The following is a 10,655-nucleotide window of genomic DNA, read 5'->3' on the forward strand; positions in this document are numbered from 1 at the left end:
GACCTACACCCGTGGTTATTTCATATAGAAAAACTCTGTATCAAATCAACCCCAAGCTAGAAATAATTTCAGGTAATCAACTATGCATACAAGTGGCGGGGAAATTCACTTAGTTCTGGAGCATTTCCGAATACCTTACTAGAGCATATTTTATAAGAAGTGGTATCTGGTAGCTTAGTCAAGGACTTATTAAAAAAATGTAGTTTCTATGCCTTTGCTAGGTCAGGACATCCCTCGACCCAACCCTTACCTTCCTATCTATTGACCATTCAGCTCAGTCACGTCACTCAGGCTGCAGGAACCTCAAGCTAGGCTGCTATGGAACAATTTTAAAAGCTTTAAGGACAAGCACCCAAGCACTGTTTTATATACCACTGTACTCTCACAGACATTTCCCCTTACTAAATCAACATACCATGTCCCCAAGAACATTTTAGTGAGCGAGCACACCTTCCTTCGGCTTACATACAAGGTTTCCATTACACTTGCTTCTGTCTGACCATTTAGAAACTGGCCAGGAAACTGTATCTAGTTCCCGTGGCACATGAGCATACCTTGTGCAATCGAGCACGTACTTGTATGATTTGAGTTTAAAGTCTTGAAGAATAAGCATCTTATTTTGTTATTTTGTTTCCTTATCCACTAGTGTGTAAAATGCTGGGTGCACAGCAAACACTACTCAAAACCTTTGGTTAGCAGAGGATACAGCTATGGCTAAGCTGTATATTCATGTGAAATTATCTTAAACACTTGACAATAGAGGCCTCCAATTCCATTCTGTCAATGCAATCACATAGAAGCAAATATAACTAGTAGTATCTACTTCAGTAAGAGTTGTTAGTTTTCCTATTTTAGCCAGACTTACAGCAGACTCTCCTGGCCCAATAGCCCCAAAAGATGTATAAAGAAAATGACCCTGTCTGTACTGCAACCCAATGTGCGGGGGGTATGTAGTAAGGTGGTTTTAACTCACTTCCAAGTGGAAATGAAAACAAATGAGGAAAAGAGCAACAATACCAATTGATGATTTAAATCCCCTAAGTAGCTGAATTTCTTTACCCTTCTTGAGCCTGTCCCACTCTAGAAGGACTAATAGATGACTTATGGTATCACAAAGTGGTTGATATGTAGCACAGACACTTAAAGTGACAAATCTTATTGTCAAAATCAAGAGCTAAGAGTGAACTCTACCCCACTCCCCACCCCAATTCTGAGGCCAGGGCTACAGGGAGAGCCGTGAGGGTGTATTCAATCAAAGGAAAACTGAAACTCATAGCCCTGGTTAAAAACAGACTTACAACTTTGACTTTGTTCACATTTAATTATGTTCTCTTATTGGTGATGGCTCTATTAATAGTCATCTCCTCTCAACATGATATGGCAAACCATCAGTTGATTAGGAAAAATGACTTTGAAATTGTTTAACTAAAGTCAGAGTCCAGATGTTGAGAACAGCTTGGGATGCCCACTTCGATGTTCTGCAGTGCCATTTAACCACTTTACATGGTATTAACTTAGTCTCTTTAACCATCAACATTTTCACTGGGGAGAGGTCCCTGGGTCGCTATACAGAATTCAAGGAATTTTCTTAGGCTTCCCCCAGCACTATTTCCTGCCCCCAGAATTTTAGAGTGCTGTCCGTCTGTCTCTAGGGTAGAATACTTGCATCAATCAGGTGGCTTTTTGCCCCTTCTGGTTTCTTCAGTAGTAGAAAAGTAGTGCCACCTTAGTTGTTTGTTGCTAGTTATGTTGATCCAGCAAAGGAACCATATTTTGAATAGGATGCTTGTGAGATCCTCTGGTACAAAGTAGCTCAAGGCACAAAGAATAAACCCAGAAACATCACAGTAAAGAATTAACATTTATATGAGCAGACACTAAAAGATGAACTTGCTTATGTTGTAGAAGACGGGTTTTCCCAGAAAGTCACTAAATCATCAGAGAATTGTGCCACCACCATAGAACATGTTTTCTAGAACACTTTACAATAAGTCAAAGTGATCTATCAGATTTTATGCTAAAAAGACAAGCAATTTTTTTTAAATAAGGATAGTCTTAAGTTTGGATTCTATCATATGCCATAAAAGTTCTACTTTGGGGGTATAAGGAGAATGGTGGCAATGCACACAATTCATAAACTTTTCTTGCTGTAAAACACCGAAAAGCAGACAATAGCAAGTTATAGGACTGATTTTGCTTGAGCAACAAAAGATGATATTAGCACACAATCTACCCTTTAAGATGGCAAAGGCCATTCTGGACAACTGTAGGAATTCTGATGTCACTCTGTGATTTTTCAAATATTTAATCAAACCTTCATAATTTTAAAACAGCTAGGCTGCTTCCTGGAATTAAGTAAGTCTAGTCTAAACACCTCTAATAAAACAAATTAGGCATTCAAACTCAAATACAGGCTAAAAATCTTAAATGATAAAAATAAAAGTTACAAACATGTTTCGACAGCTTTGGTTAAAAGGAACAGCCCACCAATTTCTCTGCAACAGCAATATATCAACAGATTTTTTTTAAAGGACTCTGGAATTTTGGTAAACTTCATTTGCTATTTTTTTCCCAACAAATGTGGGACAAAACTAGAGCATCAGTGTTAGAAAGCTGTAACATTTTTGACTCTTCTCTTTCCCACTTCAAATACCCTCACTAATGCAAAAGCAAAACAAAGCCTTACAGGTCTGTGCAAGTAACAATATCCTCTGAAAATTTATTTTCCCATTTCCTAAAGTAATTACTTTTTAAAAATAGACAATTCACTGCCCCCTTTAAGACTCCTTCTTTGAAAAGGAGCATCTGGATTTTGGTTCTTTCTGAGCCCACATAACAAAGTGGCTTGCTAACAAAACACATAATGAAAGTCTGAAAGGGTAAATACCACAGATTTGATCTAGAATTAAATTTCCTCCCTGCTGTTTGGGGCATCCTCTTCTTTCCAAATTTCAGCATTAGCAGGTAAGGATAAACAATTGTTACCTCCAACATCATCACCAATTCCACCTTTCCAAAGGCACAAAATATTTTCAGGAGTTACCAAAAAACTCTGGTATTACAGCTTAGTAAAATATACTTGTGCAGTTAAAGCATTAAAAGCATCAGCCTGTTTTATTTAAGGACAAGTTTATTGAACAATATTCATGACTTAATTTTTATAAACAAAACCTCTGTTGAATGATGCCAAGGCAGGATTTGCTGGCAATGCTGTGGCCATATTGGCAACAAGTCATCTTATTGTGTTTGGTTTTTAAAATCTAGACTACTTGTAGCACTGCCAGTAAAACAATTTAAATGTGGCAATTTTACAAGAGTGGGAAATTCTTTTTTTCAAGTCATCACTGCCAGAAATTCTTCCCAGAAGATTTGACTAACACTAATTTTACATTTTTTACTAGTTTTTAAAGTGTTTTTGAAATTAATGAGTGAAATTTATTTTTGAACACTTGATCCACATCTGTACACAATGACAGAATCCAATAAAAGGAAATTTGAGTTTGATTAATGCTTTCGTGCATCCTTATTTTTAATGAATGTCTTTCCACTCAAACTGTGTTTGCTTCTATATTACAGGCGAGATTTCCATTCAGTGGGTTAAAACTGACCTAATTACATCAAATTATTACTCTCTGAAATTTTGAATAGAAAGTTTCCTAGTGAAATTTTCATTGTCAATGCTTTGAGAACTTGGGACCAGAAAGCTGGAACTACAGTTCACTTAACAGTGTTGCATTTAAAAAAAAAAAAAAAAAAAAAAGCCACTGAACATACCTCAAATTTTCGCTTGTGAACTAAGTATTTCACTAAATGTTAAGAACAAGTTTACAAATGTGCTTATATGTAAAATACATTTTGTAGATTTTGTTAATCCCTTAAAACAAAAAAACCTCAGCAGAGGGGGAGAAAAAAATAAATCTAATGCAAAGGATTCTCTTCCATTAATGTCACCAAAAACACAATAAAATTTACACATGAAATTGAAAATGATAGTGTTTACAAATGCACACAACTTTGAGCAAAAGCTTTACAAATCCTTCATACCATACAAAGTAGATGAGGAAATAATGCAAATTCATTTTCACCTCAAAGCTAGTTCTTATGAGAAAACTTGCAGGAAAAGAGGTATGAATATTTCACAGAACATATTTTCAAAAATTGTTTAAAAACCCAAACTCCAATGCCCAGAACAAGATGAACAATATGCTTAGCAGTTAGCACTGTTAATAAATCTCAGATACACAAAAATCAAGTTCCAGAGAGCAAAGCATTTAATTACATTTCACAACAAGAAAAGCACTGTTGTGATTCAACCAAATATGAAACAAAGTTCTCTCCAATTTCTATACAAACCACTATTTTCTTAATTTATTTAATTTGATGAACAATGAAATCACGTTTTCCTCTCAGCATTTATCTAAGATGCAGAAATAACAAAGTAGTTGCAATAAAAGTATGAGATATTTAATAAGAATTACGAACACATAACCAAAATAAAATGTAAAAAAAGACAAAACTTTCATCTTTAAACAACCCATTTTTCTAAAATGAAAATAGTCGGCTTTCCAATGGGGAAAATAATCTGCAGTCGAAATAAGACTCCCAAGCAGCGCTGAAGTTTTTTGCACTCTGTCTTTGGAATGAGAAATAATTACTTAACAGAAAACTTATATTGAACAGCATATACAACATCATATTGCTTTTTTAGTTGAGGAGGCAGTATCTAGCGATCTGTCAAAGCAAATATATATTCATGAATTATCAAAAGACCCACAACACAACCATGTCTTCTTTGAAACTCTAAACAACCCTTTCCTTAAACAATATCCTATACTGTCAATCCTCTAAAATTATAGGGATGAAAAGGCTTTCCAAATCTTATCACACCAATGAAACTGTTGCCACTCTTAACTCTAAATTACCACGACGCTGTATATCAGTGTTTCTCTGACTTGCACACCAAAAAGGCACTGTTATCTTTTTAAATAGTAAATATTTCTTTTAGAAGGTTGACCCCCTTTGTAAGTACACTGATTTAAAGGAAATGTTGGGAATGTTTCGAACCAAGACAGGTCAATGTAAAAGATAAATTTTGGTTTCATGATCTCTCACCAATCTCCCATTCTACATGTTTATAATATAATATGACACATCCTTAGAGCATTTTAACTGAGAAAGAAAGTAGCCATAAATAGAGACTTTTGTGGCAGTGAGCAGGATGTTATAAGGCAAATGTTTTCATGACAAGGACACTTACCAACCAGAACCCATGTGGTCCTCCTGCCTTACTGTCCTGAATGCCAAAGAAGGGAGTATAAAAGGGAAAGGAATCTCAATTCTCTTCCATCTGGTAGTTGCACTTATACTCTGTATATGAAGAATTTTTACAAACGGGCTCCTGATCAAACAGCTAGACCTAAGTCTCCAAGTAACAGGATTAAATGCATATAAATCTACAGACCAGCTTACGGCTCTTTCATTCTGTAACACTATTACTAACAAAGCTAACAATTTCAAGTACAGTTTAAACGCTCTGGATATAGTATAATGCTCCTTCTTATGAATGGACCCTTTTTGTTTACAGACCAAAATTTCACATAAATTTGGGATACAAGGAAATTGCAAGAATACTAGTCCTCCATGGATAGGACTTCAAATAAAGCACCTTAAACAATGATTATTATAAATGGTTTCTGGTTTTTGAGGCCATCCAAGCAACATGAATAATTTTTAAACTGACTGACTAAAGCTTGACGGTCAAACCAAAAAGGCTCTGGTGGGTAAAGGACTCCATATTTTATTTTTGTGGCATAAGTCTTATTCCACACAGTTTTAAGTGTGACATTAGAAATCAAAGTTCAAGGTTATAGCACAAACCAAGTGTGGAGTTTTATGTCAGAAGAACAACAAAAAAACAGTTCTGCTCATTTACAAATGAGTCAATTAGGCAAACAAAGCAGCAACTTCAGAAGCAGGACTGTCTATACAGCAATAACCCTCAAGAAGCAATAAAGGTACATACAGTGAATCTGTATACAGAGATTTTATTTAATTTTAAAAGAAAATGAAGACTTTAGACAAAGCTTTGATCCTATAACAAAGCAAATCTGTCCAGCTTTAAACCAAATTCCAATAGTAGCCAACTTCTATTTTTCAGCAGCTGGCAAGAACACCCTTAATGAGCTCTATTGACATTTCTATTTTCTTCATCCCATATGGTATAAAACAAAACCAATCTAGACTCCTTGATAAGCTTTATGTGGTCATTTGAATTTTACAAATAGGTTCTCTAATGGTATGCCAAAATCATTTTTGTGTTCTCTCCAGATAGCTTTACTGTAACAAACAGCAATGTTTATCCTGGTAGTGAGTCTTCTGTAAACAGTCAACCAATACTATATGTTATGAAAACCAATCTATATGCAATTGAAACAATCCACAGGTTCTAACCTGGAAATACTAGGAAAACAATCTGGATGCATTAATCACAGCACTATGAAGAGCTACCTTATAAAGAACTGATGTGAATAGCTACCCTAATACAAGTTTTACTTTCCTTGAGCCAATAGGCCTGTCATTTAAATCAATGACAGCAGCTGTGGCCTCATCCCGAGATTCGAAGGCTACCATGGCTTCGCCTGTGGGCATACCTTTTTCATTGTATTTTAAACACACTGAGCCTGGGATCACTTGATAGCCATAAAAGAAATCTAAAATTTCATCAATAGACACAGTGAAGGGCATATTCTGTACTTTAATCACTGTTGGTCCTGGTTTTCCAGAACTAGATCCAAAGCCAGGGGGACCACCAATGTGGATTGGGCCAGGACCAGGACCTGGGCCAGGTCCAAAGGCTGGTGGCCCACTCAAATGCCCAGGGGCACCTCCAAGACCAGGAGGGCCGCTTCCAAAACCAGGGGGGCCACCTAAGCTACCAGGGCCATTTCCAAAATTCTGGGGGCCCCCTCCAAATCCTGGCCCACTTAAATTATTTGGTCCACCTCCAAAACCTGGAACATCCAGTCCTAGACCAGGCAAACCACTATTTCCAACTGAAGGCATACCAGGTCTAGCGTCACCAAAGGCCCCTCCTAATCCTGGAGGAGGTAGTGGTGGGCCAAAGGCATTTGACCCACTGAAATTACCAGGAAAGTTAAATGGAGGCCCATTATTGGCCTCCTTAGATCCTACAGTCAGGAAGGCATGCTCTTCACCTCCTGCACTAGGCATTCCAGCATTGGGCATTCCTGCATTTGGCATTCCTGCACCGGGCATCCCAGTACTGGGCATCCCAGTACCGGGCATCCCAGCTCCGGGCATCCCCGCACCGGGCATCCCCGCACCAGGCATCCCAGCACCGGGCATCCCAGCACCGGGCATCCCAGCACCGGGCATTCCAGCATTAGGCATTCCAGCAGTGGGAATTCCAGCAGTGGGTATTCCTGCAGCAGGCATTCCTGCACTAGGCATTCCCACAGTGGGCATTCCTGGAACTGCAGGATTACCTGGCACAGGCATCTTTAACCCCTTTTTTCCTTGGGCAGGAGGATTTTTCTCAATTTCTCTCATATCTTCTAGAGTAACTACATGAACAAAAGCTTCTCTCCCATTAAGTTTTTTACGGTGTAAGCGTTCAGACTTACGTGCATCATCTTCATTTTTAAACTGAACCAATGCCTGTCCTAGACCTTGCCCATTGTTATCAACAAGAACATGTACAGCATTTTCATCCACTGGGATTCCTTCTAGGAACTGAAGAACATCCATCTTGGTAATGCTGAATGGAATATTTGTTATGTGGGCACAAACTTTGGCAGAGTTGACATCACCCTCTGGGTTTAACATCATTTCTCTCTGGTCATAGCTGAAGTTCTGTAGTCTTTTTCGAATCATATCTATTTTTTCTAACATACCTTTCTTAGTAATTGGATGAACTTGAATAAAACGATTGCCCATGTACTGTTTATGACGACACAGAGCAGCTTTATAGTCAGCCTCATTCCTGAACTCTACAAAGCCTTCACCAGTTGCTTTCCCATTGGGTCCATAAGCGATATAAATACTATCTTCCACAATATCCAACTTTTTAAAAAAATCAATGACATGTTTGTTTTCCGCTTCAAATGGTAGCCCTTTCAAGTAAACACAAAAACCAGCCTCATGCGGTGATCTTGACCTTGACCTTTTCTGCCCACTGGGCGATTTTGACCTGGGAATTGTCTGAGGAGAGGGATGGGTTTGTCCAGAAGGTCCCATACTTTGCTTAAAAGTGATATGGCCTCCAGCAGCTACCCACTGTCTCTCTGTGGCAGGACTAACTTCAACATAGCGTTGAATCATCAGCATTCTGTTTCGTTTCAAAGCTTCAAATGTATCTTGAGGGGAGAGAAACTTAACCAATCCATTCCCATTATTTCGACCTACATGATCTTTCAACAAATGTACTGCATCAACACGGAGCCCATGGAAAAAATCTCTGACATCACTTTCCATTGCAGAAAAGGGCATTCCGTGTACACTGACATACAGATCATCAGGGTTGATGGGAAGTGGCTTCCCACTACTTTGAGAGTTCATCTGGATAGGGTTAACAGGATTCAATGGACCCAGGAACACAGGATTCAGATTATTGTTCAGATTCATAGGTGCTCCAGAACCATTCATTCCAGCAGGTAGTGGTGCCACAGGTGGTGGGTTTAAGGGTGGCATGCCCGATATGGGTGGCAGTGGAGTCATGGGTGGCACAGAAGGTACTGGGGGAATTGGGGGTACAGGAGGCACAGGAGGTAATGTAGGTACTGGAGGAGGAACTGGTATTGGGGGAATAGATGGCATTGGTGGCAGAGATGGCATCGCTGGAATTGGAGGAATTGGTGGCGGTGGGACTGTGTTCATTGGAGAGGCTGTGCTTGGAATGGTTGAGCTAAATGTTGGGCTCCCAAAGGAACCCCCCATATTTGGAGGAGCTGTTCCTATGCTGGCTGTGGAAAATGTCTGTATATTTTTGTTGCTTTCATGAACAGAAGTAGCAGCAGTAACTACACTGGGTGAAGGATTATTAAAGTTGGGTACTGTTGTAGGCAAGTTTACCCTGCCACTCATTCCTGAGCTAGGCGGCGGTCCTGATCTACTAGCATTTGCTGGTGGCATATCTAAGTTGGCAGTTTCGAAACGCCTACGACTCAGTTCAATCATATTCTGCATTTCTGTTTTACTACTCAACAATAGTGTTACTTTTGACCCTTTAATTGTACCACCTGTGCGCATCATACCAAGCCTTGCATCTTCATCAGTGGCAAAAACGATGAAAGCCTCACCCAGTTCACCCCCTACAATATGCACGCCCCCATCAGGGATGGTCAATCCAGAGAAGAAGTGGCGAATGTCCATGGTCCCCGCCACAATTGGGAGACCTTGCAAACGGATGACCACAGCCATGCTGCGCTGAAACCACACACACCTGCAGATGAGAAAAGGCAACGGCCAGGTCAGACTCCTGTTTATTATACCAAGTTTTAAGCTATAAGAATGACCAGCCCTCAAATATTAGGCCCTCAAATATTCCCTCAAACTATTAAAAGCAATGTCATTTTAAAATATGGATATTCTAAAAATTGAACATTTTATGTGCCATTAACAATGTAAAACCCAAATTAGAAATTAGTCCCAAGACTCAAAAGTTTCAGGAAGAAACAACCACAGGAGAGTAAGATCACCAATTACATCATTCACATCACTAATTATTTCAGTAAACTCTAAAAGAAATGTGTAAGTAAAATTAAGGAAAAAAGTTTAACGATCTATAGGGGAAAAATAAGCAAAGGCTGTATCAAAGTTAGTATGTAACGCTGGCTTTACATCTTTGGAAACTCGACACCTTCACTGAATTATCAGTGTCACTTTATATGCCTCAATCTCAAAATCCTACAGGAACAGAAAACTGAAACACTAATGAATCATACATAATACTTAATGCTAAAGTAGATTTAGGTTTCAAATGAGAACTGATTCCATATTTCATCCTAAAACTCTTTAATCTACCTTATAGGTTTGTTTATTAAAGAGATATTGAAAGGAATGGTATATGGAATTATTAGAAAACTAATACATACTAAGGTTTCACAAGAAATACCGGATAAAATAAACAAAATCTTAGTCACATATATTTGTCACTCCAAAATGTAGACTATGGTTACAGTGCCATTTCACCAGAGGTGTTTTAATTAAAACTCAGGTCCAATGACTTATCCCCCAAATCCTCTGTTTAAAAAAAAAATTATTTTTCCCCCCAGAGGGGACAGTCGTTAATGATTAAGAGGCAATATTTGTTTTTGCTTTTGTTTTAGAATACTAGGGCATAACATTTATTCAATGATTCTTATAGTCTTTGACTCAACATAACACCTATTGGAATTTCCGGGTACTCACTGATCTACTTAGATAATGCCCATTTTGGTCTAATCAAAAGAAAAGTTCCCCCTCAGATACAAATCAAATTTCCATTCTAATAGCTTCTTAAGAATAAATGGAAAGGCAGCCCATTGCAAAATGGTACAAAACAAGTTCTTGGAACTGGAAAAACACTAATTTGAAATTTATGTCATCAATAATATAGTTTTTCAAGCCTCCTTAAAAATCAACTTTTAAATATAAAT

The 10,655-nt window shown here is 38.2% G+C and overlaps 1 protein-coding gene across 2 annotated transcripts; it reads right to left on the reverse strand.

The window, feature by feature from the left end:
* Window positions 1-6,531: 6,531 nt before the first annotated feature.
* Window positions 6,532-9,438, reverse strand: RBM12 (RNA binding motif protein 12; the record flags this gene model as incomplete). Of its 2 annotated transcripts, none has more annotated exons than XM_084248355.1 (2): window positions 6,532-7,247; window positions 7,389-9,438. In XM_084248355.1, 2 exons carry the CDS (start codon window positions 9,436-9,438, stop codon window positions 6,532-6,534), a joined length of 2,766 nt encoding a protein of 921 aa, XP_084104481.1. The 2 variants fall into 2 exon arrangements, with proteins under 2 accessions (XP_084104481.1, XP_084104480.1); XM_084248354.1 differs by having other exon boundaries at window positions 6,532-7,262; window positions 7,374-9,438.
* Between the last annotated feature and the right edge of the window lie 1,217 nt (window positions 9,439-10,655).

Source organism: Talpa europaea (assembly GCF_964194135.1).
Source record: "Talpa europaea genome assembly, chromosome: 11".
Lineage (NCBI taxonomy): Eukaryota > Metazoa > Chordata > Mammalia > Eulipotyphla > Talpidae > Talpa > Talpa europaea.